This window comes from Laetiporus sulphureus (genome assembly GCF_001632365.1).
Source record: "Laetiporus sulphureus 93-53 unplaced genomic scaffold LAESUscaffold_6, whole genome shotgun sequence".
In the NCBI taxonomy this organism is placed as follows: domain Eukaryota; kingdom Fungi; phylum Basidiomycota; class Agaricomycetes; order Polyporales; family Laetiporaceae; genus Laetiporus; species Laetiporus sulphureus.
This window is the reverse complement of record NW_024468515.1, coordinates 895,935-923,262: the sequence shown is the minus strand read 5'-3', so window position 1 is coordinate 923,262 and position 27,328 is coordinate 895,935. Positions and strand designations below refer to the sequence as shown.

Here is a 27,328-nt window from a genome sequence, read left to right as displayed (position 1 = left end):
TGGGCAGGCCCGCTCGAGGGTGTGCGAGAAATAGCCGTGAATCCCACTCACCGCAAGTGAGGCTGGAGACCCCGATCGTAACCTCTGTTCGCGAGACGCACTCTAGAGCTGTCAGCGCGGTCCCCCTGCCCTAATCAGGAGATCCGCCGCACGCGGTTGCTAGAGCTGTGGAACATGTCTGTGCGCACGGTTGGGATGCGGACGTGTAGCAGTGGAGAAGCAACGCACCCTGTTTTCGGCTCTGCGTTGAGGCTAGACAGGCGGTTCCGAGCAGCGGTGGCGGGCTTGGATTTTTTATTTGATTTTGGATTAGCCCCCTAATGGTGGGTGGTGAACAGCCAGATGAAAGTAGAGAACAGCCATGCATACAGAGAGTGACCAAGAAGGACGAGAGGCAGTGGATGCAGGATGGAAGGAAGCGGTGTTACGTGGTTGACCCGGCGCGACGCGTAAAACACGCAGGTCACGTGCTGCTAATTAAACGCGGTCACGCCACCTCAACGGACGCCGCTGCGTGTTTTGAGTGCATTGCAACGATCCTTCACACATACGAATGCGTCTACATGAAGTATCTGCTGGTATCGTTTTCTTGGCGGAGTAATGTGCAGCCTGTACAATGAGATGCGCGCGTTTTGCGCGATGCTCGCACAGGTCGCGGAAGTGGCTGAGAGTCAGCCCCCGGGGACTGCCCCCTTCACTTCGCGTCCGAGTGCCCCGGTAACGCAGCTTCGCTCCCATTCCTCCGGGCTAGGACACTATTCACTAAAGCAGTCTCCAAATGTAACATCAGTCACTTTTTGATGCATGGTTCCCCAATCTTCCGCCGCATCATCTGCGGTGTCAACATGCACTGTTGTGCTCCTTACAAAGGTTTCCAGAAGCCCAATATGTACATATATGGCTCTATTCATAAAGTGATTGCTATATTAAAATGATGAGGCAGCTTTTCCGTAGTAGAATAAGGTCGGACGATCACTCGGTGGAAGGCTTTCATTGCTTTGGGAGCTTCTATAGCACGGCATTCCTCCGTTCGCTCCCTACACATCCTATCTCTGGAAAAAAAAACCTGCTGACGGCAGCAACGATTGTGAAGCCTACAACAAATCCCATTCAACTTTACTGTTTTCGACAATGCGCCGTCCAAGTGAGGCCGAAGACAGCTTACTTCGGGATGGGCACATCACCTCCATCTTGCTGCAGCCTATTCTGCAAAGGTACACGAGGTATTCTGGCTGTGATATGCTGACCCAACCGCTGCGCCTCGATTACTGGAGGATGAGATGTTCAATTGTTACTTACCGCCTGGCCTGTCAAACCATCCGCCACTTGAATGCAACGCATTCACGGATTCGTTGTGCTTCTGTGCATCTGGTACATTCAATACTGGCTGTTATGTCAAATTCTTGACAGCGGTCGGCCGCCACAGCGGTCTGCGTCTCCCACACTAGCCTATGCTCGAAACTGATGACGGCCTCACTGCAAAGAGAACTGCCCATGGACTATTTCACAGAATACGTCAACGCACTCTAATTGCGACATTGCACTGTGGCCTCGTCAAAGTCCACTGGGGCGCCACTTTGTCGTGTTCGGTTCATTTGACATGGTCTTTGCGGCAATTAATCGCCGAAAATCAAATTCCTGTTTTCCCCCCAAACTTCGCGGTCTATATGAGCTTCGTATATCAAAGCTCGAAGCCTCGATAATCAATATGAGCCATTAGAGTTTAGGCTATTGATATAGACGAACGCTCTTTCAGATTGCTTCGATACGGGCAAACTCACCTCATTCTAACGTAACTTCAGCAGTTCTGCCACAAATCAAGCGCAGCCAATCGTCAAGGAAGCCCATGCAATGTCTCCCCAAACATGACCGCAGTCTCTTCTTTGGGATTGAGACGCTCAGCAACCTAAATGTCCATCCTTTAGCCACACTGAACATCGCAGCCGTACGCAGCCGTACACGATAAGCAATTGCGCCGCATCCCCATTCCACAACCTTCAGGCCGTCCACATACACTACACGCCCTGCAGTGGCCCCTGTTTCAAAAGCAAGCGCACCCGCATCTTGCAGTTGCCGCTTTGAATCTAGAACGCATTTGGGCCACCGGCAATAAAAGCGCCGGAAGAAAGATGAGCATGATGATGAGCATGACGATGAGCCTGACGATCGCTTCGTCACCGATCATCGTCAGGACGATATATGTGGTTCATTTTGAGGAGATTCCGATCTGTGGAGAAAGCATTGACGGTGTGCTCTATAAACATGAAGGGATAGGCATCGTGGCGGAACGTGCGCATGAGCTTGGCCAGCGTCGGTTCGTGAATACCTAAATCCGAGTCGCGCAGTTGTGCAAAGCCACGAAATCAGCCTCAACATTTGTGACCACGAGATCGCCAACTCTTGGAGGACACATTCAAAGTCAATCGTCGGGAGTAACATATACAAGGAATTGGGGGGGGGGGGGTCGCAGATTTGAAAATACACCACCTTCCTAAACAGCACCAATCTCAATCACGCTGGGAGTGCACTCAGCCCCGTGCTCCTCCCCCTGAGACTACTTTGCTTGGTCCGGCTCGATGAATGCGTGCGCATGCCTGTAGTGAAATCTGCCATCGGTATACTACTAGAGCCGCCATTTACATGACAAATACTTTCCGGATGGGAAGCAAGCGACGCACCTATGCACCGTCGCAGGCAGCCTCGCCCCAACGGGTGCCGGGTCGAGAACCCCAGAGACGTGCAAATGCGACGAGGCCTGCGCAGCCTTTGCTCTGATCGTGCGGCGGACGTTCAGCCTTACTCCAAATCTGTTTAGCCACATATCGAGGCGGATAAGCGTGGACATACGTCGCGAGCAGTGTCGTGATGAATACTGCGCAAAGATCAGTCACATTAGTTTGTCCTGACTGGAAGTTGCACCACTATACTCACTGGATCCTGCGGGGAAGTAGATGGCTGAGGCGACTTCGTTTTTGTAGAGCGTGCTCCAGATCAGCTGCACGGTTCGAAAGTAAGCACGGTTGGTATCGGGTTGAGATATGAGCTCACCGTCCCGACTAAGGCGACTTGCGCCAGACTACGAAGACGGCGGTTTCAGCAAAGTAAGACTATCCCATAGAAAGACTACACACAAGAGGAGAACACCTCGCTGAACGGTGATTGCGATCAACATCGACACCATTGTTTGTGTGCTTCACATTGAAATGAATAATTGACGTTGATCAGGAAAGGTCGCCTCTGGCCTTAGAACACTGGGACTCACGGTCTGAGTCCCGTACCCGATTGACGCAGGATGATGCACAACGATGCTGCGATATACAGATCGGTCACTAAGGAGAAGGCGGCCTCAACCCAAGCAGGTCTCTGTGAATGTTTTAGCATGACCAATCTAGCGCGGAGAATTGATAGCAAGCACAAAATATGCCCATTCGGAGGCTGATATGTCGACTTGGACTTGATTACTAGGAAGGGAAGAATGTCTACGTTTTTGCAAGATTGAGGACAACAACGGCACGCACATTCCAACCACGACACCTATGCTTCCACAAGGAGCGATTAGGAAACACACGGAAGAATAACCGGAACGTACCGATGCCGCCGCCTGAGAAAAAGGAAGGATCAGTGTCGTGCAAAACGGTGAGAGTCAGTAAAATCATACCGAATGATATCAGTGACAGCACGATCTACAGCAATTTTAGTCCTTCATTAAGTAATCACGTTTATACAAACGCTGCCTCGTACCGCAGAAGCCGTGAGTGTTGTACGATAGCGACCCTTGTCCATAACTAGGCGGTTCTAAGCTGAATTGGCTATCGATACCAGTGAGTAGAACACACGCACGTTGCCATATTTTGTAGATGAAGAAGCTGTGGGGTTGTAGTGTGAGCTATTTCCCCGGATCAGTAGGAAAGAAAGTGTACACTTGGACCAAGAGAACAGTGATTGCCTGTGATAGACCTCAAGCGAATAATCGGCAATAGGTTGCGGATATGCTCACTGTAAACAGTTGGCCAACCTGTGGAGCGAGAATTGGCAAATGACATGGGCGATTCAGCATAGAGCAGAGCACGCACCAGAAACGAACTGTGTGCGACCGGTCATGAGGTCAGACAACAATGTCTGCTTCACGCAGTCAATAAAAGCCTCACTTGGAGTAATGCAACAAAGCGAAGATGTCCGCGTGATTTTGGACGAGATACAACCAGAGAATCTGCCCATTCTATGAGAACCGGTGTACGTAAAAATGACGTGAACTGATATACCTGAACGTCCAAAATATTTCTACCCGTCTCGATGAGCCTGCAAAGATATTGTCAAACTCCTGCATTTGCGGCTCTGTGGTTCATCTTCTGCTCACAACAATACAGCGACCTGCAGAATCCGGCATCAGCGCAGAATTGGTGTAGCATCAGTTCCAAACGTACCAAGCCCTTCGTGAACATATCGTCAGCAGTATAGTGGATGTAGTAGAGCATCGCTTGTCCTAAGGCGCAACCGTACAACCTACATGACGATATTTTTGTCTGAAGCTGGAGGTCATGTTGGATGAAGGCACCCACATGAACGCTAAGGCCACGCCGACGACAAACGCGCCAAGGGATTCGTTCAAGTCCGTATCGAATCCAGCGGTCATTGTCTCGTCAGAGGGGGGTGTTAGTGATTAGAGCGGTACGATGCAACTTCGTGTTTGAACGAAGGGGTATATAATTTTCGGGACGGAGCCTGCTGTTTATCAGTCATGTCGTGGTTTACGACGGCTATGACAGCTGGACTTGCCAAGAATTGATTAGTTCTTACGAGCTGCCACGTGTGGGAATGTCAGGCCACTATTGAGCGGGTAGACAAGGACGCGACGATCCATCTGTCAAATACACCCGCATGCCTGCTGAATGGAGGATTCGAGTAACAATGACCGTTGACCAGGCTAAATGACAGAAGTCTCACAACTGTATGGGAGCAAGCGCGTTGATATTGGTTGGAACCATATCCGGGATTCCTTTGTGTGTCATCCGCTTCAAGGCGTGCTGGAGCCTGGCGCAACTTCACGATTTTTCGACAATAGATTGTAGCGTGGTGGCGTCGACCTGAGATCTGCTGCAATGTTTTCCACGAAAATGATACAAGACCTTGGCGATTACGTCAGGTACGATCCGTCATAACTGTCGACCCGCAACAGCTATCCTCGTCGCTTGCCCCGACGTCGAATACTCCGATCTGTCAGTCCTGTAGATGGCCTCATTCAACGGGCACACGCAATGCCTGACTTGTCACTTCGATAATCCTATCGCGGCTGAGCGGTAATCAGTGGCGGAGCACAACGAGAAGGCATGACATACATGTGAGCACATTTGGAATACCTGTTCACCTGCATCACCACGCATTCAGTCTACGATAGGCCGGTCAGGGAGAAATGCATTATAATCTTTACATGCACTGCACTTGGCAGGCACATATTGCCGCAGTAGTAGAGCCTGTGTGGCTGTATGCAATTAGATGATGCTCTGACGGGACCGTGGGTGCGTGTGGCAGAAACACTCTCCAGGAAATTATGTCGAATGATCGCTGTGATATTGATGCGTGTGGTTGAGGGGGGAGAGCCGAAAAACCGTCATACGTTAGTGTGAGGTTATCCGGAAGTCCCTGTACCTTGCGTAAGCTCTGAATAGAAGAGGAAAATCCAGCTAGGATAGCCGTTCTTTTGGTGTGCAGACCGATGTTGTCAAATGACCACCCATCACATCCAGTATATTATCTATTCCATTACGGTTTGAGACATTCCTTCGACGTATTTGGCCGCTCATAAAAAAGCGTCAGAAGCACTAACGCCAGATTCGTGAAAGCAAATGGGAATGTACGAAACAACACGCTTCCGCGTGCTAATGGTCTGGATGGTCGCATTTTCATGCAGGTCAGCGAAAGGGACGGAGTCATCGCAGAGGGATCCCAATTGTTGCCCGCTTACCGAGGATGCCCAACGCTCGTATCGTCCCAATCATGGCAAACACAATTTCTGGCGTACATTCAGCAAGCAGACGGAAGCGAGGACAAACGTCTGACAAAAGCTGAGAACAACGAGTCCTGTTAATTCGTCTTCGCCGCACATTGTCGCGCTCTACCATGAGGCAGACATGAGGGTAGCTGATGGAGAATGGAGGAGAAGGGCAAGGTGGGCGCTGAAATCGAGCGCTTCCAGCACGTGCTTGACGCGCCACGACGCGTCCATTTCTATCAGCCACCGAGCTCACGCGTAAGTTGAAACTTCGCATCGCCATGGCAGATAACGGCCCTTTCAACTTTGATCAGTCGGTATGTTCAATGATAATGCAATCCCCGTCCTGTTGACTCCGCCGACAGGCCGCGCAATCGAGCAGACGTTCAATGCCCACCTCACTGGATGCCGAGCACACAGCCAAGCTCGAGGCGGCTCGCGCGCTGCAGTCAACCTTGGAGAACACACGGCTGCATCTCATCGAGTACCGAGACCAGTTTGATTCCCAACAGAACTCGGGCGAAAGCGAGATAGCGCAGCTCTTCGAGGGCAGAGCGGGCCTCACAGACCCTGCCATCGTCGGGGTTCACAGTGCTGCGCAAATGGTACATTGTGCGTTGACGTCGCTGCGACGCGCCATCTGACAACTCCAGCGCAGACATTCCTCAGGAAGCTCAAGGTACAATATCTAGAGCAGAAGGCGAAAGACCAGTACATCAAGACGATTGTCAGCGATGTTGCACCGAATATCAACGCCGGGGACAACGAGAACCTCCGCTTGGCGAACGAACGGAAGAAAGAAGCGCTTCGGATGGCGAAGTCTCGGCTTGCGGAGAAGGATAGTGATATACGGAAGCTTGCTCCTCTTGTGGAACAAGGTGAGTCTAGTCTACTTCAGCGCATTCAAATCTGAACGCTTGCATCCCTCTCGCAGACTTCAACAAAGCCAAAGCTCTCACCTCCGAAGCAGCAGACCTCGCAAAGAAGATCCTCGATGCGCGGCTGCAGCTCACGCGTTTGCGGCAAGCGTACCCGCATCCGCGGCTTACAGTGCAGTCCGCCAAGACCCGGCTCGACGAGCAGATCACGGAGATGCAGGACCTTGCGGACGAGATGCAGAATATCAATAAGAAGTCAGACCGCGTGAAGAGCGAGGTCAAGGAGGGCGCGCGCGAGGTGGAGCGCCTGCGTGTCGAGCGCGCCGAGCTGGAGAAGCAGGCTCGTGCGGGGGAGAGGGACGTGAAGGACCCAAGGGTGGTTGGGCTATGCAATTGGTGCGTGTCCTCCTATAATTGCTTGTAATCAATCAGTTCATGTTATTACGCCCACAGGTTCAACTCATCCCTGAAGCTACATCGCTCGCTACATTCCCTCGAATCGTACCGCTCTGCCTCCGAGAACGAGTTGCACCTCACCTACTCTATCACGCCCACGAATGCGCCTGGCGCGGCACCACGAAAGGTCCGCTTCATCCTCCTCTTCGTGCCCAACACCTGGCAGCTCGCCGATGTGCAGATCGAGGGACTGGCTGGAGATGCTGGAGATGTCGTCGCCGCGCACATACAGTCGAATGATGTCCCCGGGCTCATTGCTTCTGTACTGTCGAGAGCTAGAGCCGGCTTGTAGCTGGCGAGTATTCTTCGTTGTCCTCCATCGAGACTTTCTTGCAGTTGACCATGTTGTACTGTAGTATTTATGGTCGATTATTTACTTTAGGTACGGATTGAGAGTGCATGTGGTGAGCATACTGCATCTTGTAATTATACAGCAGTCGACAAGTTCTCCTCTAGCTTTGAGCAAATGAAATTGTGGTTTGTTGAGTATACGCAGCCGAAGGAGATCGGTGTCGGATTTTTTGGCTCGATTTGTGGAGAAAATAAAGCATCGTTTACGCTGGCTAGAGAATTGAATATTGAAGGCTCAGTTTGTTATTTCTAACTGATATGCATATGCGATACTGGCTTTTGACCAACCATACGATAAGAGGACAGCCCGGAAAACATTGGACTAAGATCATCACTCATGCGCGTCTTCAGGCTTGCAATCACAATGCGTTTCGTCTCTAGCTGAATAACATACACATAAAACAAATACAGCAGGGAGTGAAGTGGTAAAGTAAAGGCAGGTCCTGGGCATGCTCGACGAAAGCTGCAGTTAATAGCGACATGATCATTATCGTTTCGTGATTAATCTCCAAGTCTATTGTTCAGGGACCGTCTGAAGCGTTCTCATCCATTCCACCACCGTCGGGTGTGCCTTGACCTTCAAAAGAGAATGAGCGCGTCGGATGTGGATGCCAGAGAACATATGCGGCTCGCCTTTTCGCGATCGAACCCGAGCACCCGCAGCGATCGAGGCAGCGCGAGAGAGTGCGACGTACGCTTGCCCTGAGTCGACTTGACCACAGCCATCACCCACTGGCCTCTTGATCAGCTCGTTGTTGATCCCGCCGTCCGCCTTCTCGTCGCTAAACGTCGACTATCCGTTTGCGGACGCTTCAAACGCTCATCACCCATCTCGTGGCCATCTTCCATGTCGGCAGGGTGTTAGGCAGCCTTAGTCACCAATATAAGGAGAGGAAGGAGAGGAAGCCTGCGCACTGGTTTATTTCAAAAAATCATGACATTTGGGTTTTGAACGTTTGAACGACCATGAATATTGATACAATCCACGTGCATTGCTCATTTGTGTCCTGGAGACATCGCAAGGTAGGCCTCCTCAGGCCTCCTCTGTGATATGGAGAATCCGTGAGGCATGACAGCGGCCTGGGGCATCTCCTAATCGAGGCGACACACATACGGTCTGACAGGTGCGAATTGAAGCAGACCTTTATACCTCCTGACCTTCCTCCCTCAGAGACGGAGGTATTTTATTGTCTGCCCACATAGGGAACAATGTCGGCAACCACCACAACTCCTTCACGCCCTCCAGACAGGCGCCGGCACCGCCCTCTGCTGCGAAGAGTCCCGTCACCGGCCCTCCTCGCGTCCGCACCTCTTTTCAGAAACCCGTCCGCAAACACTCTCTGCCAGCGCCGTCGGTCTCCAAGACAATCGATTGCGTCCCATTTGCCCCCAACCGTTCCAACGTCGGTGACACCGTGCTAATGGCAGGCATCTCCCCCTTCCTCGCTCATCGCGGGCCAACACCGCTAATCTGAACGACCTCTTCCCTACCCAGCGTACCGTCATGACATCGGGCAAATCGAAGAAGGGCATGTTCAACTTCATGTCCAATTTTCTCAAAAGCTCAAAGCGACCAGAGATCAGCACACCGTATGACCCAGTACACCTCAATCACGTTGTCTTCAACTCGTTCACGCGCGAGTTCACGGGTATGCCCAAGGAATGGCAGCGGCTCCTCCAGGAGAGCGATATCTCCAAGAGCGAGCAGGAGAGGAACCCGCAGTCGGTCGTGGAGATTATCAGGTCCTACCAGGAGGGCCGCGGTGACACGTCCGTCTTCGACGAGATGGGCGCTGTACTTGCTCCTCCGCCTGTGCCACCAGCTTCGACGGAAAGGGTACATCGATGATGGCTTTGACCGTCCAGTGAGTTGTGTCTCTAGTCTCATATTACTTGTAATTAATCAGTTCATGTTATTACGCCCACAGGTTCAACTCATCCCTGAAGCTACATCGCTCGCTGCATTCCCTCCAACCATACCCCTCTGCTTCCGAGAATGAGTTACACCTAAGCCCATCTGCTCTATCACGCCCACGAATGCGCCTGGCGCGGCGCCGCGAAAGATCCGCTTCCTTCTCCTCTTCGTGCCCAACACCTGGCAGCCCGCCGATGTGCAGATCGAGGGGCTGCCTGGAGATGCTGGAGATGTCGTTGTCGTGCACATACAGTCGAATGATGTTCCCGGACTCATTGCTTCCGTGCTGTCGAGAGCCAGGGCTGGCTTGTAACCGACGAGCGTTCTTCATTGTCCTCACTCTTGCATTTGACCGTGTTGTACTGTAGTATTTGTGGCCAATTGTGTACTTTGGGCACAGATTGAGAGCGCACGTAGTGAGCATGCTGCATGTTGTAACCGTACGACAGTTGACAAGTGTTCCTCTCCATGAGCAAATGGAATTGTGATGTTGCGTATATGCAGCCAAAGGAGATCGGTGATGTGTTTCGGCTCGAGCAGTATGCGTTGGACTAAGACCATCACTCATGCGCGTCTTCAGGCCTGCAATCATGATGCGTTTCGTCTCTAGCTGAATAACATACACATAAAACAAATACAGCAGGGAGTGAAGTAGTAAAGGAAAGGCAGGTCCTAGGTATGCTTGACGAACGCTACAGTTGATAGCGACATGATCATTATCGTTTCGTGATTCTCTAAGTCTATTGATCAGGGACCGTCTGAAGCGTCCTCGTCCATTCGACCACCGTCGGGTGTGCCTTGACCTTAAAAAGAGAATGAGCTCATCGGGTGTGGATGCCAGAGAACATATGCGGCTCACCTTTGCGGGGTCGAACCCGAGCACCTGCAGACCATCAAGCGAGGTAGCACGGGAGAGCGCGACGTACGCTTGCCCTGAGTGAGAGGTATACACGTTCAGACGATGCAACGCCGGAACAGACACCAGTCCCACCTTTCTCAAATATCCGCCGCAAATCAACCTTGACCCGCTCAAGCGTCTGGCCCTGCGACTTGTGTATGGATATCGCCCACGCTAGGATCAACGGCAGCTATACCATGACGCATACCCAGCTTCCCATCGTGTCATCGCAATCATCCAAAACTCATGCACTCACCTGCGTCCTGCTAACCTGCACCTCCCCATTCGGCAGCTCGACCTTGAACACCTCCGGCTGAATAAGCACGCGCCGCCTCCTCCCACCGGGCTGCAAGAAGTCCACCACGGGCATCAACCTGCCGTTACTCGCAGGGCGCTTGGTCTCCTTGCCCGCCTTCGATGCAGGCTTGGACGAGGCGGCCGCTCGGTCGCCCGGGTTCTGATCGACGTCGAGCAGCGCGTTCATGTCGGACGGGTCGACGAAACTGATGACCTTGCCCATCGAGCCATTGACGAGCGTCTCGTCGAGGTTCTTGATAAGCATGACCTACGCCATCGAGCATGCAGTTCAACGTATAGACTGCGAAGCTGTGCGGACGTTACCTGTGCGCCAACCTTCAGCTCGAGGTGTTGCGCTGCCATGAAGTTGCCTAGCATCTTCTCCCGCTGATTTTCGTCCGTGATCGAGCCACCATCATACGCTACGAAGCGCTGTATCGTCCCCTGGATCCCGGCCATCCTCGTCTGGTTGGACCGCTCGACGTCTTCGCGCCGCGGGAAGCTGGAAAGTCCATGAGATGCCATGAATCATCAACTAACAAACAGCGAGACATACAGCTCTGTTGCGCCAAGACCATCTTCGTAGACAATGTCCCTCTCCAGGCTCTTGAACTTCTGGATAGAATTCGTAGACAATCGCCCAAATCGCATCTCGTTCAGCATGTCGACGAATTCTGTGGCATCGACAATCGTCAGATGGCGCTCTGTTCTTTGGTTGCTGAGGAAGACGATCACCTTGGTCGCGTTGACGGAAAACCTTCGTGAGGTTAAAGGTATTCTTGACAGTCTCGCCCCACAGCTCAGCCTCGAAGGCAAATTTGACCTTCGCATTCTTTGCGACAGGAGGTAGCTGGAAGAAATCTCCGGTGACGATGACCTGATGCGCGACGCAATGATCAACAGGCATGTTGGCGAAGGTGGTTGGGCAACTATTCACCTGAATGCCACCAAACGGTTGTTGTGCCTTCCCGCGCAAGTTACTTCCGATCTGCGCCAGCTTATCAAACAGCTCCCCTTCCACCATTGAGACTAAACCGAAGAATTTGCGTAAGCATCTTCGAGTTGATATAACTCAAGGAAGTCTTACCCTCATCGATGATGAGAACTTGCGTACGAAGCCAGCGAGACATGGCCTTCTTATTTCTCTTGATCTTATTCGTGAGATGTTCAGCCGACTCGCGGCCCAGTCCGATTCCCGCGAATGAGTGGATCGTTACGCCTCCGATATTACACGCAGCGATACCTGCGTGTATATGCGCCCTGAGAACATTTCGAGGAGCTGGCAGAGCGCACGTACCCGTGGATGCGGTGACGGCCACAGCATCTGGCGACCGTATATATTTTTGACGTAAAGCTTTGATTATCTCGCGCAAAAGCACAGATTTTCCGGTACCTAGAAAGCCACGTTATCATACATATCTCGGGTTCAGCTTCAACGCGCATATAGCCACTCACCTGCACTACCAGTATAAAACAAGCTCTCCCCAAACTTCACAAGCTGTAAAATATGAATCTGCTCTGGACTCAGGAAGATTGCCGTCGGATCCGATGCCGCACTTGTGGACGAGGACGACGTAGGCACGACCAACGCCTGGGGTGTCCGCGACACATCTATCACGCGTCCGGCAAACTGCGCCTTTCTCGAGCCATGATCTGACTGATCCCAGCTCGGTGGGAGTTGCCGTCGCTTGGCTGGCGGATCCTGCGAGGACGAGGATCGTTTCTGTAGTGGGTTGCCACGCAGATTCTGCGACGACGTGAGCACCTTCTCCGAGGAGTCGATATTGCCATTGAGTGCATCTTGGATGTCCTTCAAGCGCTTCTCAAGGCCAGAAAGTTGCTTTTGAGGTGGCGAAGGCATCCATGGGATGGTGGTCGCGTCTGAGTCGCTGATGCATGAGTCCTGGCTTGCTGAGGGGAGCTTGCTCGAGGAGAAATCGCGCTTGATGGACCGCAGCCCTGACATCGTCTGTTTCGCTGGTTGCGTCATATAGCTGTACTTCTATCAAGAAATCCTGAGTTCTAGTAGTCTTGAATCTTGTGCATGCGGTGATTTGGGAGAGCAAGAGAAGGATTTCGCGCCGAACGCATTACTAGCGGGCGCGGTCACGTGGCCGTCGCGTCGGTTGATGCTGATAGGCGCCCATTGCACGCCCCGCACAAACTCAGTGCCACAGCGCATTGTGGGGAGCGTCTAAAGGTCGCTTAGCCTGGTCTTTTCTTGCATTCAAGTCTTCGAGAAAGCAATACAATGTACTAGGACTTTTTTAAAAAAATTAGCACCTGTTCAACTGCTGAAGCTGCTGCTGCTCTTGCTACCTTCGAAGAGTTAGTAACGCACGCCATGAGTAGGCCGTTCAAGGACTGGGCCTGATGCCAAACATCTGGAGTTAAGATATGCCTAAAAGCACCGTGACGGTCATTACACACTTCTGTGAGAGTTTCTCCGACTTGGAAGGCCCACGCAATTGATGCGACGGGATCATAACTACCAGTAGGGCAGCTTGAAGCTCGACTGATAGGTTCCTTCATGTGGGGATCGGCATACCCGTTACATAACTCTGTCTCCGAAGTCGAACGTGTCTGTGAGATCTCTGGGAACCGTTTGTGTCGAGGTTATCTTTCCCTTTGTTTCCGGCATCGCTTCATTGTATTGCGTGTCATTCGTGGCTGATGCGACCTATTCAGCGTCGACATCATTTTGGACGTTGGCTTGCAACCGAAGTGAACATCGTTGTCCCGCCAGGACAATGAGGCTGCTCGTATTTGGGGGACGCCTCCCACCGCCACAGCGACGCGTCACGAAACGCGCAGCGCGAGTCACAGGGCGATGTCACGCTAATTTCGAATGGGGAGAGAAAATTGATGGCGAGATGTTACGGGGTTCCATCACCAGAGGTCGTCCATCATCGCGGATGGCTGCCATGGAAGAGCACGACGTTGACAGAACATGCCCGGTCGCTGTGCACGTCGAGAGCGAAACGGAGAATTGTTTCATTGTCGATTGGAGTCGCTATGGCCGGATTGGGCAGTAGCGTCGGCTAACAGATCGATAGACTGCTTAAAGCTTGTCGCCAACGTTGCCGTTCACGTCGACGCTGCCACGCACATTGTGCTCGCGGAATATCTACTCGACGTGGTCGCTGGCGTTGCTGCAGTGCTCACTATAGAGCCCGGCGACGAAGCCACTGGAATTGTAAACGCACGTGTGGAGATCCCGATAGCGGACCATTAAAGGGAGAATCTTGACCACAGCCATCACCCACTGGCCTCTTGATCAGCTCGTCGTTGAGCCCGCCGTCCGCCTTCTCGTCGCTAAACGTCGACTATCCGTTTACGGACACTTCAACCGCTCATCACCCATCTCGTCGCCATCTTCCATGTCGGCAACGTCGCAAAGCGCACGGCAGTTCCCCACCTCGCAGCCCAGCCGCAACTCTGAGATCAGCGTCGAATATTACCGCGCGAGCCGAGCGTCCATCCAAAACTACTCCGAGCTCATTGCTGCCTCCGACCTCCACGCTGCTGTCGGCAACCACCACGACTCCTTCACGCCCTCCAGACAGGCGCCCGCACCGCCCTCTGCTGCGAAGAGTCCCGTCACCGGCCCTCCTCGCGTCCGCAACTCTTTTCAGAAACCCGTCCGCAAACACTCTCTGCCAGCGCCGTCGGTCTCCAAGACAATCGGTCGCGACCCATTCGCTCCCAACCGTTCCAACATCGGTGATACCGTGCTCATGGCAGGCATTTCTCCCCCTCCTCGCCCATCGCGGGCCAACACCGCCAATCTGAACGACCTCTTCCCTACCCAGCGCACCCTTGCCAGCCATCGCCTTTCCGATCCCATCAGTCTCCCTCCAGACACCATCTTCTATATCGACGACCAGCAGCAGACGCCGCAGCACATCCAGTCACAGCCGCTGCTCACGCAGGAGCCATTGGATATGGGCGGTGTGCAGGAGCAGCTCTCGTATTCGACTTCCACACTTGTTCCCAGCACGCCCCAGAACGGGGGCACGGTACGTAGCCGGAGCGGGACGACGTCGGGCAAATCGAAGAAGGGCATGTTCAACTTCATGTCCGATTTTCTCAACAGCTCAAAGCGACCAGAGATCAGCACACCGTATGACCCAGTACACCTCACCCATGTTGGCTTCAACTCGTCCACGGGCGAGTTCACGGGTCTGCCCAAGGAATGGCAGCAGCTCCTCCAGGAGAGCGGTATCTCCAAGCTCGAGCAGGAGAAGAACCCCCAGGCGGTCATGGAGATCGTTAAGTTCTACCAGGAGGGCCGCGGTGACACGTCCGTCTGGGACAAGATGGGCGCTGTATCTGCTCCTCCGCCTGTGCCACCAGCTTCGACGAAAGGGTACAGCGATGACGGCTTTGACCGTCCAGTGAGTTGTATCTCTAGTCTCGTTAGCCTACATATATTGACAGATAGCAGCGTGTTGCACCTCCCCCGCCAAAGAAGTCATCATCTGCCCCGACGCCATCCACGCCTAGTCCTCACCGCGCTGCTCCCTCCCCTCCTACGCCGCTCACACCGGCGCTCGACCGGTCGACCTCCACGCGGCTCCCTCCTTCCAAACCCCACAAGACCAATGAGAGTCTCGCGCGCGCCAACACCACGCGTGCCTCGCGCTCTCCCGCTTCGAGCCAACAGACGCCACCACCGCCTGTGGCCCTTCCACCTAAGGCCGCCAAGTCTTCGTCCGGCACGTCCGGCACAGACCTGCATGCTTCGCCGTCGATGCGGGAGCGAGGCGATGGACGCTCTCCCACCCAGCAGCAGCAGAGTCCGGCCGCGCAGAGCCTGCAGAAGGTGGCGGCGGCGACACCGCGGCGGAGGGAGAAGAAGGAAAAGGACAAGGACAAAGAGGCGGACATTGTCAAGCGGCTGCAGGCAATATGCACAGATGCGGACCCCACACGTCTGTACCGTAGTCTGGTGAAGATCGGTGCAGGGTGAGTCTTTGATTGCAGTGCGTCGTTATATGCGCATTCTGACAGGTTGCCATGGTCCAGCGCATCCGGCGGTGTGTATACTGCATATCAGGTCGGGACGAACGTGTCCGTCGCGATCAAGCAGATGGACCTGGACAAGCAGCCAAAGAAGGATCTTATCATCAACGAGATTCTTGTCATGCGGGCATCGCGACACCCGAACATTGTGAACTACATCGACTCGTTCTTGCATAAGAACGAGCTGTGGGTCGTAATGGAGTACATGGAGGGTGGCTCGTTGACGGACGTCGTTACCGCAAACTTGATGTCCGAGGGCCAGATTGCGGCCGTCTCACGCGAGACGGCGCAGGGACTTGAGCATCTCCATCGACATGGTGTCATCCACCGGGATATCAAGAGCGATAACGTGTTGCTCAGTATGAACGGGGACATCAAGCTGAGTGCGTATACGGAAACGCCAGGTGTATGCGATGGTTGAAGTGACGTCTCTGAATTGACAGCTGACTTCGGGTTCTGCGCTCAAATCTCGGATGCAAACTCGAAGCGGACAACCATGGTCGGTACGCCATATTGGATGGCCCCGGAGGTTGTCACTCGCAAGGAGTATGGCCCGAAGGTTGACATCTGGAGTTTGGGGATCATGGCGATCGGTGAGCTACTTTACTTCCTCATTTTAGTGTAAGTGACCATGTGCTCATAATTGATTGTCAGAAATGATTGAGGGAGAACCTCCATACTTGAACCAAAATCCTCTAAAGGCTTTGTATCTGATTGCGACGAATGGGACGCCGACAATTGCGAACCCGGAAGCACTGTCGTCTGTGTTCCGCGACTACCTCGCTAAGACATTGGAGGTTGATGCCGAGAAGCGACCCACGGCCTCCGAGATTCTACAAGTAAGCCCTTATGTTACTTTGTACATTCGACGGAGATCTCAACCGGTAACGCTGCAGCATCCATTCTTCAAGCTATCTGAGCCTTTGCGGACATTGGCGCCGCTCATCAAAGCTGCTCGGGAAATCGCAAAGTCTAAGTAGAGAACACAAACCTCTTTGCGTTCTGTTGTCATTTCCTCCTCATCACCATGTTATGTCGTGCATCGATCTACGCTCAATTCTCCGGATCTCTCTCAGTCGTTGTCCTTTGGTAACACAGAAACTCATATGTTGTTCTACGTACGAGAGTCGTAGGCCGTTTAGCAGCAATACGCTCTGACGGCGTACGGTACGTCGGTGTCCAGGGTTTTATGGCTTGTATTCATACATGATACGCACCGTCCGTGGTTTATACCCGTGACTAGTAATACCTGTCTTGCATCTTCTGCTCGTGGCGTGAAAGGCGTCGCTGCAGCTCTAGAAACGAAGTTGTACAGGCATTTACTTTCTGCCGTTGTTGCTTCAGGTTCATCATAAGTTATATGCATTACTTCTGTGATAGGATGGACGGTAGCTCGAAAACTAATCTACATTCTTAAAGCACAACGAAGCCAGATACAGAAATGCAAAAAATAGAGTGTCCCATCCACAGACCAGATCAATGCGACGGAGATGAAACAGATCAGGAACAGATAGATCAAAAGTATGGACCCCAGCCTGATCCTGCAATTGAGCAATTTCACGGGCGGTAATAGAGGTAGACGCACCTTGATACATCTGAGCAAGATTGCCTGGGTCAGTAGCCTCGGAGATTAACTCATTCACCGTATATTCAACGCTGAGGGTCTTGTCCAATTTGCGGCTGACAGCCGAAAGCGCGCGGTCAGCTGCTTCGTGCGCAGTACCGCTGGCTAGATCAATCCCGATAGCGTAGCGGAATGCTTCGTCAGTCAATCGCGAAGCAGCTTCGCTGGTAGAGCCCTGGACACGCTTGACTTTTAATTCGCTCGCCGTCCTGGGGTTTCATACAGAAATGAGCATAGTCCATAGGTAGTGTAGCAGAGCACGCACCAAGAGTGCAAAGGGTCATATTTGAAGACTTCCAGAACAGTCAAGATGACCTCCGACTGATCGCGCAGTACTCGCAGGGTCTCTTCGGCGCATCTATGAAAAACGCCTTGCGTTCCTGAGATACCCAGACCATCCACCATGTCAGCTGTGAGACGGAAGGGCACCCGCTCGGGGACCGGTAACAGTTTCCCCTGAACGCATGATGAGTATGTAGTCCCGGATTGACCGTGTACGCACTGACCTGCTCAAACGCAATTCCGAGATCAATGTGCACAACTTCTCCAGTGATATTGTCCAACAGAATATTGGAGGTGTGCCTATCTCCCAGTCCGAGAACGTGTCCAACAATGGACGTGGCAGCCACGCTGCGAGCGTACTTCAAGCGCATTGCGAACCAGCGCGTTGGGGACTTGTGTCTTTCTCTGAAGTAATGCCTCATCACAGGCTTGAAGCGCTTGCGCAGCTCAAGGAACAACTGCAGTAAGGGTCCGCGCTCGTGCTTGCATTCAGCGTGTTTCTTAGACAATTGTTCGAGCACCTCATTAGGGTGCAGGTCTTTCGGTCTGTAGCTGTTGAGAAGGATGCGTGAGAATTGGCACCAGTGGGAAGGCAACGCGAGCTTCACACTATGTGCGCACGGTTCAACCATATAGCTAGAGGTGTAGTGTCTTGGACAAACTCCAGCACGCCTGCTTGAGCAGCAAGCGGGATAACCTTGTAACCTCGAATTCCCAGGTCCCGCTTTCTCGTTTCACGATCGCGGCGCAGGATGACATTCACCAAATCAAATACTTGTTCCATGACAGCATCTTGCCGTAGATCGTCACCACCTTCTCCCTTGAACTGTGGAATGCTTAGCCGTTTTATGGCGCAACAGAGACATTCTTACTCACCAACTGCTTATACTTTTTGCCGTCGCTTCCGACGCAAACCGAAATCTTGGGTAGATTGACACCTCCAGCAGTAGTATAGGTGGACTCATAGTGGCTGATCCATATACAATCCTTGTATTCCGTCGTCCGGTCGACAGGTGTACGGATGGTTGTGACTGGCACGCGGATAGACTGAAGTTGCAGTATGGGCTGATCGTCCGGTATGCGCAAAGAAGCCTTGGACTTTTTCTTCTGGCTATCTTTGATAGGAAATTTTGCCCACTGAAGGGATGCGTTGAACACTTTCTCCACGTCTCGTACGCAATCTCGCCTTGATGAATCATTGCGCAGACGATCAAGTATTTCTACCGCAGCGGCAGCTCTCTCTGCTCGAGCCGAGGGAGAATCATGGCGTCCAGATTGTCTTCTAGCAGATGCACCATTCTGAGTGTCGACTTGCTCTGACACAAGACAGAATACTTGATACAAGCTATGGAACGGATGCTCCTGACACATCCGGGCTAGCAGCTTCTGGAGATATTCCTGGTTGAAGGAGGTTTCCGGTAGTATCTTCGATAATCGGGCGGTTAGCTGATGGGCCAAGAAGAGGAATTTATGGGAGGGGACACGATCTAGGGCTGCATCGATTGCCAACGCCGCGTTTGACTCTTCAAAGTTCGCAAACCATAATGAGCACAGTCTGATCACGCAATCGTCGTCGAACATATCGGTAGCATTAAGACAGCGTGAATGCATGTCAATTGCCAACGCAAGGAATGACTCTCGCGAGCGATTGTGATCTGCGAATTTTGCTTCGTCCTGCTTCAATAATTGTGTGGCTTTATTGTACGCTCTTGTGGACTCTTGGTGTTCTTTTGTACCGACTTGAGTTTTCCTGATCTGATATGCACGTTGCTTGATTTCCTCCTTCTTACGATCCACGTATACCCTCCACCTGAGAGCATCCGGAGAGTTCGCTATTGAGTGATACTGCCGCTCCGCGAATATGGCGTACTCATGTAGGATTTCGCCATCGGCTGGTTTCGGATATTGATCCTGACTGTCAAGTAACAAGCTCAAAGCTGCGTCGAAGTAACGGGTCCTGATATCCTCTGGTTTCTCGAGGGAAGCCTCAAACGTCCAAGTACCCTGAAATTTAATGAGCCGACAAGTCGACACCAGTAGTGTTATTACATACCATACGGGAGAGGAGCTTTGCTCTGTGTTGCTTGTCGTGCAAGGCCCGCAGCGAGGTATCAGGGAGTGTGGCTACTAGCAGATTAGCTAGAGATTGCACCGCCACTTTTGGTTCTCCCATTAGCCATAAAACGTTGGCAAACTCAAGGGAGACGTCCGAGTCAGCGTGGCTTCCAAGTGCCTGTGCTTTCATCACTGCATTGAGAGAGATCTGGGAGACATTTGCGTCGCGTGCTAGCTCAGATAAGCGAAGGAGACACCTCCTCTCGATGCTAACGAGACAGCGACAAAATGATGACAACAGATTCCCGATCTGTTCGCGCTGTTCCTTCTGCCTAGCAGCGGTTAGCAAGGAGGCGCGTGTTGCGATTATACCCTCCGCATCATCGAAACTAACACGACCAATTGTCAGTTGTGTGCCTCGGAAATGACATGAAGGAATGCGCTCACTCGAATCCGTCATCCAAGTTAGCAAGCACATCCCATTCGTTCTCGTCCTCGATCTTGGCGAGCAATAAAGTCTGTATTGGTTGCTGCCTCCATTGCCTGATCTGCCTCAGACACATGATATTCCGGACGGTTTGCCGCACCCCGGACAAATTCTCGTTTCCAAGGCCTCGCAGTTGTTGAAGCTCATCTGTCAATGCTTGACGAACGACACGGTCGATTACGTTCGTGTCGCGTTCGCGATGTATGGCTCTCAAAGCGAAGTAGAGCGGGGTCCCGGGGTTACACCCCGCTTTCTGTTGCGGAAGATCCCACGTTTCTGTTCGCCAGCCGAGATGGTACATCATGGAAGGCACATGGCCACCCCCTTCTGATGCTGAAGAGGTCTGCACCACCGACGTCATAGCGAGACGGTCAAACCCGAAAGCATGCATAGCCTGTGTGATTCCCTGAGCATCATCTGCACTATGAGGTTTTGCCTCCAGTGCCGCTCCGTGAAAGCGGAAAGCTTTGTCCCATTGCCGCTCGTGGTGCAGTCGCTTTACGAGAAAATGGTTCAAATCATGAGTTTCAATCCCATAAAACCCATCTGGCTCGTCGATGTGGCTGTAGATGTCAAAGAGAATTTGCTCAGTTGCAGTTGTGCTGGACAGCGGCCCTGTGGAGTATTCGGCTGCCAGTTCGAGGAAGAGGAGAGCAGTCGTGAACGCCCCACATTTGATTGCGTTCTGGCTCAACAGTGTGTGATCTATCTGAAGCCAACCGTCATACGCGAGAGGATTCCTACGCTCGAGTGCATCGGGGGGATTGAAATACCGGAGATGGAGCACTACTTCAACTATAGCACCCACACAAGAGCTGCTCGCGTCCTCCCTGACAAGCACCAGAGTGAAGTAGTTTGATAACGCATCTCGAAAAGGCAGTTGAGCACTAGATGGATTGGCTTCGCGTTCTCGGTGCAGCAGTGTGCAAACCAAAATAGGTAAGATTTGCTGAGCGAAGTGGAAGTTCGTCTTTAGCATGTGCACTAAAGGAGAGTAGAAAATGTCCTGAGTTGATAGCGTATCGCAGAGTAAACTTGTCACGCGGGGTATCCAGACTGTAAAATCGGTAGCACAATCAAGAAGGTCCTCTGAAGCTAAGCCCTCTGTCAAATCGTGAAGAGGTCTCGAGGAAATACTCGTTGGATATGAAATCATGAAGGTCAGATCCCCATCGTAGTCGTGGTACCATGCATAGGAATTCGTGACATCCACGTCGAGGGTTGAAACCACGGACCGCAGTATACGATAGGCATCGTGCACTAGTTCCTCAGGAACGGCATCGAGCGATCTTAGAAGATACCAAAGGATAGCGCGATGGGCAGCTTCCGGGACCTTCACATCCCTATTTCGGAAGGAGACATGCATAGTGCACATATTATGATGCCGAGAATTTTCGTGGCCGAGGTCGCTGACATGTGCATGATTGAGTAGCAAGAGTTCGGCAAACGCGTCGATATCGTCATCAAGTACTTGTGCGGGATTCGGTAGGTACTCTTTAAGATGCCAGAAATCGAACTGGAATTGCCTTTCATCTCGGTTGTGGGTCTGAAGTGCTACATCACGAAGTCTACGGACTAGGCGGAACTTGTTGCTAGAAAGTCGGTCACCGGATAGGATAGAGGAAATCTCTTGTGATGTAAGCTCGTCTCGCAGGGCCTGCAAGTCAGGAGGCAAGTCCCGCGGCCAGGCTGCGAGGGCTTGAATGACCTGTTGCTTGAGCACCACGTTGTTACAAAGAGTCAACGCCTCATTCTCTGACCAGGACAATAGGTCACGGCCGATGCTTTCCGTTAGAAGCTCGCCTGTGTCTTGAAGGTATTCGATAGCTGCGTAACTTGTCCGTATTAGCATGTCTGGAATGCGTGTGTCCCGTTCGGGGTTGCGATCATAGGCATTGAGAGTCCACTGTAGTAGGGACTGAGCAGCTCGAGCGAGATCTGGTTGCACTATAATTGCGGTAGCCATGTTACCTAGTGTCCTCAGCAAAGTGTGGTCTTGAAAATGATCGGCATGAATGGCTATCCAAATGCATATGCCGTTAAGCAGTCTGATCTGCTCATTGACAAGCGGGCAGCGTTGCAATTCCGCGTACGTGCGATGTAGAATATGGTAGGTGATCGCGGCAGTGGAGGCCTCAGGCACTCGGACACTTAGCCACTTCAAGGATTCTAGTACAGTCTGCGTACTGAAGCAGGGTGCTTTGGGAGGGTGCAATTGCAAACTGTGGAGATCTCTGTAACAAGACAAGTGAAGGAACGTTTGAATAGCGACTTCGTCGCATTGAGTGCACTTGAGTCCCCCGACGATGGGTCCGTCGAGTGAATGGCCTTGGTCTTTCAGTGTCCCGAGAATGGCACTAACGACGGAGTCAATGTTACGCCTGAGGTGGTGACCGAATTCATCGCCCTTTCCAAGCATCCGCGTCTTCTCCATCAACGATTCCTCTAATTCGTGTGACGCATTCTGCACGTAACCAGGATGACAGTCCATCCAGAAGACGATCTGAATGCCAACGATATCCGCGAAGCACTCCCGAATACCGTCGGCCACAGATTTCTGTAGAAATTTGCAATGACCCACGAAGAGTTGGTAGCCATCGACACGGTCCTTAGATGAATGCAAATCCTCCGCTAATAGATTTGCAGGGGTGAAGGACCGGAAACCAGCGGCTACACATTGTCTCCTGTCCTGATAGCCTAAGACTTCGGGAGGGAATTGCAAGAGGTCATTTCCAGCTTGGCGGACTGAGAACGCTATTTGAGAAGCGTAGGCTTCGAATAGGTCGGACAACCGCAGGAGACCCAACCTCTCCGCAACTCCCGCCAGTATGGCATGTATATGTTTGGTATAAGCCGGTGTCCAAAGACAGGTCTCTAATAAATGCCAGTATGGACCATGTCTCACGGCGGAGTTCACAATCATGATATTCCCTAAGCAGAGTAGACGTGAAACGATGTGCTCGTAGCTATACAGATTGACACGTCAGTAAGCAAATTGTATCAGATACGAGATGATTACGTACTCTTCAATGATGTTGCTCAAATGTTCCTTCACTGCGTTATACAGCTGGAATGCATCTTGTCCTACTTCATGAGCTATAGAGAATAAACGAGCGTTTGCGACAGCGGCACGAAAGCGCACTCGGATGTCGTCGTCAGCACTGCGAGTAGATAGAATTGCTATGGGAGAAATGGAAGGCTTATTTTTCTGTTGCTCTTCGCTTTTTCTCCGGTCAAAGACTGCATTCTGCGATTGACTTTCACCTTCTCCATCGTCCGTACAGGTTTTCCACCCTACCTGACCTGGATCGCGCATCAGGTAGATATTGAGAAATTGTACTAGCCGATCTCGTATCTTCCATGAGCCGATATAGCCTTCCGACAGCGTATCGTGGAACCATCTCCATAGTTCGCCAATTCTCCAGCCAACCTCACTGGAAGCGAGCCTCGGCTGTAGCCACAAGTGCATTGTAGATTCAAGGAATTCTAAGGCCAGAAGCTGAAGTTTTTCGCTTCTGCTGTACTCGTATGGGGTCAATAGAGATCCCAACTTTTCCAGCCACTCGCCCATGACAGTTGAACTGATGCTCAACGTTCGCTGGCGAACGTGATTGAGGAAAACAGGAGCAACAAGGAAGAAGGCCTCATCTGCAAGATCTAAGACCAGCTGCGTTAGGTCTCCATCACGTGTCGGTTCGTCAGATGCGCACTGCAAGGCAGGGATGACCGCAAGTCCAGTCACACAAAGCTCAATACCGCCTTGATCTAAGTGCAAGTTTCTGCGGCCTTGTGGTGTTGCGGTCTGACTGGTTCGCACTGGCGCAAAGCCATCATCGATATCAATCGTATGGCTGCTGCGATCTTCGCTTATTGGTACTGGAAGCAGAGAATGAAGGGTTTTGCGCAGCGCCTTCAAAATACATTCGGACATATCCTGCGCCTACAAATGAATCAACGGTAAGTCTCAGTATTGTGGAGAGCGCTGCCGGAATGCTTACGTCGGCGTGTTGGAAAATCAGGCGTTGAAGATCGAGTCGTCCAGTGGCACTTTGGGCTGTTAGGGGGACTTTTGGCCTAAGCTTTCGCAGCCTCTGCATTCTGATTCCAGATCCTTCATTTGGAAGAAGCAAGATCTCCCAAGCTGCAACATCTCGCGAAGTTTCCCTCGCAAGCACCAGAGGTTGAAGTCCTTCCAGTATGAGTTTTCTCTCGTCAGAGGACCAGCGGCGATCATGAATGGAAGGAGCTATGACCCCAGTCAACCTGCATGCGGCTTGGATGACGCGACGATGCGGTTGTATGCCGTTTGCATTTAATGTGGCTTCAAAGAGCATGGCGGTAACGGTGAAGTCAAGACAAGATCTGACGTTTTCAGAAAACATATTGCCGGAGGATTCCCCGCTGCCTTCCCAGCTCGAGAACAGCAACTCTAAGGACTTGACGAAGAAGGCGGATATTCGACGCTCTCGATTGCGTGGCTGGATCAGGTCTTGTTCCACATTGTTGGTGGCAGAAGCCAATGCTGCTTCAACAGCCGAACTGGCCAGCGGACGTGACAAGTTGGAAAATTGCCCAACCTGACCGCTGAGCGGAGGAATGTGAGCATGAAGGAAGAATTCTCGGATCACAGCCACGTCATGATAATCGCGCATTGTGTTCACGATCGAGCATTCTGGCAACGACGTCCCACAAACCAAATCACATCGAGAAGAGAGCCCGCAAATGCTCTCTAGAAGCATCAACAGGTCACCCGCATTATATGGCAACATTCGTGTCCTCTTCACCCGTGCCACCTGCCAGTTGTTGATTAGCCAAGTCAAGATTTTGTCTTCCATTTGCATCCTAAACATGCGTATGTCTTGATTGGCAGCACGAAGGCAAAGGACTAAGAACGAGCAAACGGAGTCGTACGGGAGCGTAGGGCCTTGTACCTCGAGGTCCTTGGCCACGGACTCAATCTCGGCTAGGACTTGTTGTGATGTCAGAAGGTTGTCGGCATTGAGAAGAAGGACCGCTGCTGCGTGGCATGCAGCCCGGCATACGACGGAAACATTTGTTCGTCGCATGGCATGAGTCCAGACCGAATCCCATATTTCAGTCGGTGATGATTGGTGAGGGGTGGTGCGAACCGCATTGGCAATACCTGCAAAGCAAAGGAAAACCCAGGATTGAACGACAGCGTCGTCATGGGCTACAAGCTGGAGCATGGCTTCTAGTATATCCCGCTGTAAACCATCATGGAAAATGTGCCAGTGCCTGTCGATGATGAACAATAGGCTTTGAAGGTGGTAGACGCGAGCATTAGATGTCGACTGCGCCCTTATCAGGGCTAACAGTGACTGAACAGGGTTTTCAGCCTTGAGCCGCTTGCCTGCAGTTCGACCTGGACCTGCCGTCAGATGATGCACGGACTCGCCGAACTCGTACAACTTCAGGGTTAACTTATGAGTCGGACAGTAACAACTTGGATGATGGAGATGTACGTACCTTCGCTGCACAGTCTGCTTGCAATTCGAGCATAGCCCATGCTAGTGCTTGATTTGCATCAAAATGCCACCCATATAGGAACGTCTTCGCCACGAATGCTGCACTACCTTCGGTGTCATGATCATCTCGAGCAAGCTCCAAACGTAAGCAATCTATCGAAAGACCGCTCGCGGTCCAGCGGTTATCTGCTTCGCCCACAAGGAGCTGCCACAGGTGAGCAAGGCTGTCACCGCATTGCGCAATATTCGTATCGTCTCCGTCCGTTTCCACCTCTAGCAAGAATGGGAAGAGAGCTCGTAGTATCCCCACCAGTCCCTGTTTCATGCTTTGATGCTTGGTATTCCACAGCCGTAATAGTCCGTCCCACGTTTCTAGGGCTAGTTTGACCGTGAGGGAGCGTTTGTTCAGTGCGAGATGAGATATGGCAGCGTTCAGAGTGACGAGATAGTCGTGATGGAGCGATGAATCCACGGGATACATATGTATGAACCGAGCGAGCCGGTCGTATAGGGCAGCAGGGAGATAATCATAGTCTTTCGAGAGCAGAGGTGAAGACGATGATTGCAGAAGGAGGGCAATGATAGCCATGAATTCAACTTGCTCTGGATTCACAGGCTGAAGCTTCGGAGCAGGACTGCGATGAGGAGTAGAGTGCTGGAGCCTCTGATTTACTCTTCTATGCTTCCGCTTCCTAGTGGCGATGTAGGTGGACGACATACCACCATCGTCAACTTCGTCATCTCCCGGTATGCTGTCGGTACCTGAATTCGAGTCTTCAGCATTTTCTGAGCGATGCTGTGATGCCTCCATGTCATTCTCCAACTTTCTTGTGACAGGATCCTCGAGGACAACATTGAAGGCCGTTTCGAGCAACCCGACCCAAGTCGATACATCTAAATGGTCCAGATGTGGCGACCAACTTAGAATGCACCGTATTGCCTTGACATATTCCAAAGCTATCGGAGTATACAGTGCACCTTTATGCATCATAGTCTTTAGTAAGTGATCGAGCACATTGTGAACAACCTTCTTGTTCCACCTCCGAACACTCCGTTCAGTCAGCCAACGAACGGTGTTTGCAGCATCGTTGACTCTGCGGAAAGCGGCGATACCAGTTTGTCCGCCTTTCTTGACGTGGGCACTCTTTTCGCTGAGTACGGCAATGGATAGCTTGTGGAAGATTACTCCCCATGCCTTTCCTGGGTCGACGTTGAGCACGGCGGAGTTCGACTCGAAAGCAACACGGAGGCCCGCAAAACCTTCCTGACGATCTTTCACCTTTTCGCTGCTAAGAAGTTTGAGAACATCATTCAAGTTGGAAGCGGAGCCCATGTCAGCTCGTATGAGCCGCAAGAGATGAGAGCCACAAAATAGAGTCGGTCTTGGACAACAGTCCGAGTCGCTTTGCCACAAACGCGTGCGGGGATGCTTGCGCATGTTTGGTACGCGCTGATTGGCGCCCACTAGCACGTCCGGGCATAAATTTGTGATTTTTTTAAACGCTTGCACTCCATCGTCCCTCTCTCATCAACTACCTTCTTTCTTTGCTGTATGAAGTGAAACGTATTCGTTTCTCAATGCCAA

At 52.0% G+C, this 27,328-nt stretch overlaps 6 protein-coding genes across 6 annotated transcripts; 3 read left to right on the top strand and 3 right to left on the bottom strand.

The window, feature by feature from the left end:
* Positions 1-2,772: 2,772 nt before the first annotated feature.
* LAESUDRAFT_722311 (uncharacterized protein) lies at positions 2,773-4,885 on the bottom strand. The gene is made up of 21 exons (XM_040908183.1): positions 4,777-4,885; positions 4,560-4,723; positions 4,425-4,503; positions 4,358-4,371; positions 4,263-4,299; positions 4,149-4,210; positions 4,074-4,083; positions 3,998-4,015; positions 3,921-3,946; positions 3,841-3,866; positions 3,742-3,785; positions 3,659-3,683; positions 3,590-3,601; positions 3,519-3,534; positions 3,416-3,461; positions 3,263-3,363; positions 3,132-3,191; positions 3,049-3,076; positions 2,932-2,995; positions 2,848-2,872; positions 2,773-2,800 (listed from the first exon to the last, which is right to left on the bottom strand). Exons 2-21 carry the CDS (start codon positions 4,631-4,633, stop codon positions 2,797-2,799), a joined length of 771 nt encoding a protein of 256 aa, XP_040767883.1. The 5' UTR covers positions 4,634-4,723; positions 4,777-4,885; the 3' UTR covers positions 2,773-2,796.
* Positions 4,886-6,378: 1,493 nt separating this feature from the next.
* LAESUDRAFT_735107 (uncharacterized protein) lies at positions 6,379-7,615 on the top strand (the record flags this gene model as incomplete). Its single annotated transcript, XM_040910563.1, has 4 exons — positions 6,379-6,594; positions 6,648-6,867; positions 6,924-7,263; positions 7,321-7,615. The coding sequence occupies 4 exons, from the start codon at positions 6,379-6,381 to the stop codon at positions 7,613-7,615; spliced, it is 1,071 nt and encodes a 356-aa protein (XP_040767882.1).
* A 406-nt stretch (positions 7,616-8,021) lies between these two features.
* Positions 8,022-8,647, bottom strand: LAESUDRAFT_722309 (uncharacterized protein). The gene is made up of 2 exons (XM_040908182.1): positions 8,308-8,647; positions 8,022-8,251 (listed from the first exon to the last, which is right to left on the bottom strand). The coding sequence occupies exons 1-2, from the start codon at positions 8,398-8,400 to the stop codon at positions 8,189-8,191; spliced, it is 156 nt and encodes a 51-aa protein (XP_040767881.1). The 5' UTR covers positions 8,401-8,647; the 3' UTR covers positions 8,022-8,188.
* Positions 8,648-9,010: 363 nt separating this feature from the next.
* LAESUDRAFT_810410 (PBD-domain-containing protein) lies at positions 9,011-9,902 on the top strand (the record flags this gene model as incomplete). Its single annotated transcript, XM_040914220.1, has 2 exons — positions 9,011-9,511; positions 9,687-9,902. Exons 1-2 carry the CDS (start codon positions 9,179-9,181, stop codon positions 9,900-9,902), a joined length of 549 nt encoding a protein of 182 aa, XP_040767880.1. The 5' UTR covers positions 9,011-9,178.
* A 4,262-nt stretch (positions 9,903-14,164) lies between these two features.
* On the top strand, positions 14,165-16,994 carry LAESUDRAFT_741699 (Pkinase-domain-containing protein; the record flags this gene model as incomplete). Its single annotated transcript, XM_040911151.1, has 6 exons — positions 14,165-15,181; positions 15,232-15,752; positions 15,813-16,192; positions 16,253-16,402; positions 16,464-16,648; positions 16,706-16,994. The coding sequence occupies 6 exons, from the start codon at positions 14,165-14,167 to the stop codon at positions 16,787-16,789; spliced, it is 2,337 nt and encodes a 778-aa protein (XP_040767879.1). The 3' UTR covers positions 16,790-16,994.
* A 330-nt stretch (positions 16,995-17,324) lies between these two features.
* LAESUDRAFT_748044 (uncharacterized protein) lies at positions 17,325-27,128 on the bottom strand (the record flags this gene model as incomplete). Its single annotated transcript, XM_040911499.1, has 11 exons — positions 25,745-27,128; positions 24,256-25,686; positions 23,281-24,197; positions 20,218-23,223; positions 19,769-20,159; positions 18,592-19,719; positions 18,324-18,541; positions 17,940-18,267; positions 17,699-17,889; positions 17,395-17,642; positions 17,325-17,350 (listed from the first exon to the last, which is right to left on the bottom strand). Exons 1-11 carry the CDS (start codon positions 27,074-27,076, stop codon positions 17,325-17,327), a joined length of 9,216 nt encoding a protein of 3,071 aa, XP_040767878.1. The 5' UTR covers positions 27,077-27,128.
* Positions 27,129-27,328: the final 200 nt, after the last annotated feature.

What these genes read in the sequence shown, in the direction of transcription:
- LAESUDRAFT_722311 (XM_040908183.1), bottom strand. Translation starts at nt 4,633, where the DNA reads ATGACCGCTGGATTCGATACGGACTTGAACGAATCCCTTGGCGCGTTT. An exon ending in CATCTACAAAATATGGCAAC is followed by an intron (nt 3,786 to 3,840) that starts GTGCGTGTGTTC and finishes AGAACCGCCTAG; the next exon opens with TTATGGACAAGGGTCGCTAT. An exon ending in TCGGGTACGGGACTCAGACC is followed by an intron (nt 3,192 to 3,262) that starts GTGAGTCCCAGT and finishes TTCAATGTGAAG; the next exon opens with CACACAAACAATGGTGTCGA.
- LAESUDRAFT_722309 (XM_040908182.1), bottom strand. Translation starts at nt 8,400, where the DNA reads ATGGCTGTGGTCAAGTCGACTCAGGGCAAGCGTACGTCGCACTCTCTC. An exon ending in TCGGGTTCGATCGCGAAAAG is followed by an intron (nt 8,252 to 8,307) that starts GCGAGCCGCATA and finishes TCTCTTTTGAAG; the next exon opens with GTCAAGGCACACCCGACGGT.